Below are 328 nucleotides of genomic sequence, written 5' to 3'. Positions count from 1 at the left end.
GTTGCAGATCACTACACTGAATATTCAAAAGCTAAATTTCCATTAATACTCTTCAGTTAATCCAGACAACAATCATACCAGCAGAAATAATGTGTTAACTGTGGTACTGGCAATTACTGCATTTCTGTAAAGTACTCAATGGTACCTGCTTAAGAAGCACTTAGGAAGTAGTCTTTGGTTTTGCTGTTTATATAGCAGAGCAGTAAAAAATTACCTCAAAAGCCACTGGAAGCAACACGTGGAAAAACACAGCAAGATAATCAGAATTTCCCATGCCAACCTGAAAAATATGAGAAACATTGGTCATATTTCCCTGTTGAAATAACAA

At 35.7% G+C, this 328-nt stretch overlaps 1 protein-coding gene across 1 annotated transcript in view; it reads right to left on the bottom strand.

Moving 5' to 3' along the window:
• The window catches only part of HDAC10 (histone deacetylase 10), a gene marked incomplete at its 3' end in the record, with an annotated part of 16,897 nt that overhangs the window by 11,384 nt on the left and 5,185 nt on the right, over nucleotides 1–328 (bottom strand). The window contains exon 8 of the mRNA XM_009084200.1: nucleotides 215–280. Within this exon, the coding sequence (XP_009082448.1) occupies nucleotides 215–280 (66 nt within the window). The remainder of the gene's footprint in view (nucleotides 1–214; nucleotides 281–328) is intronic.

The sequence above is a fragment of the Acanthisitta chloris genome, unplaced genomic scaffold, assembly GCF_000695815.1.
Source record: "Acanthisitta chloris isolate BGI_N310 unplaced genomic scaffold, ASM69581v1 scaffold43551, whole genome shotgun sequence".
NCBI lineage: Eukaryota > Metazoa > Chordata > Aves > Passeriformes > Acanthisittidae > Acanthisitta > Acanthisitta chloris.
This window is presented reverse-complemented; position numbering and strand designations above follow the sequence as displayed.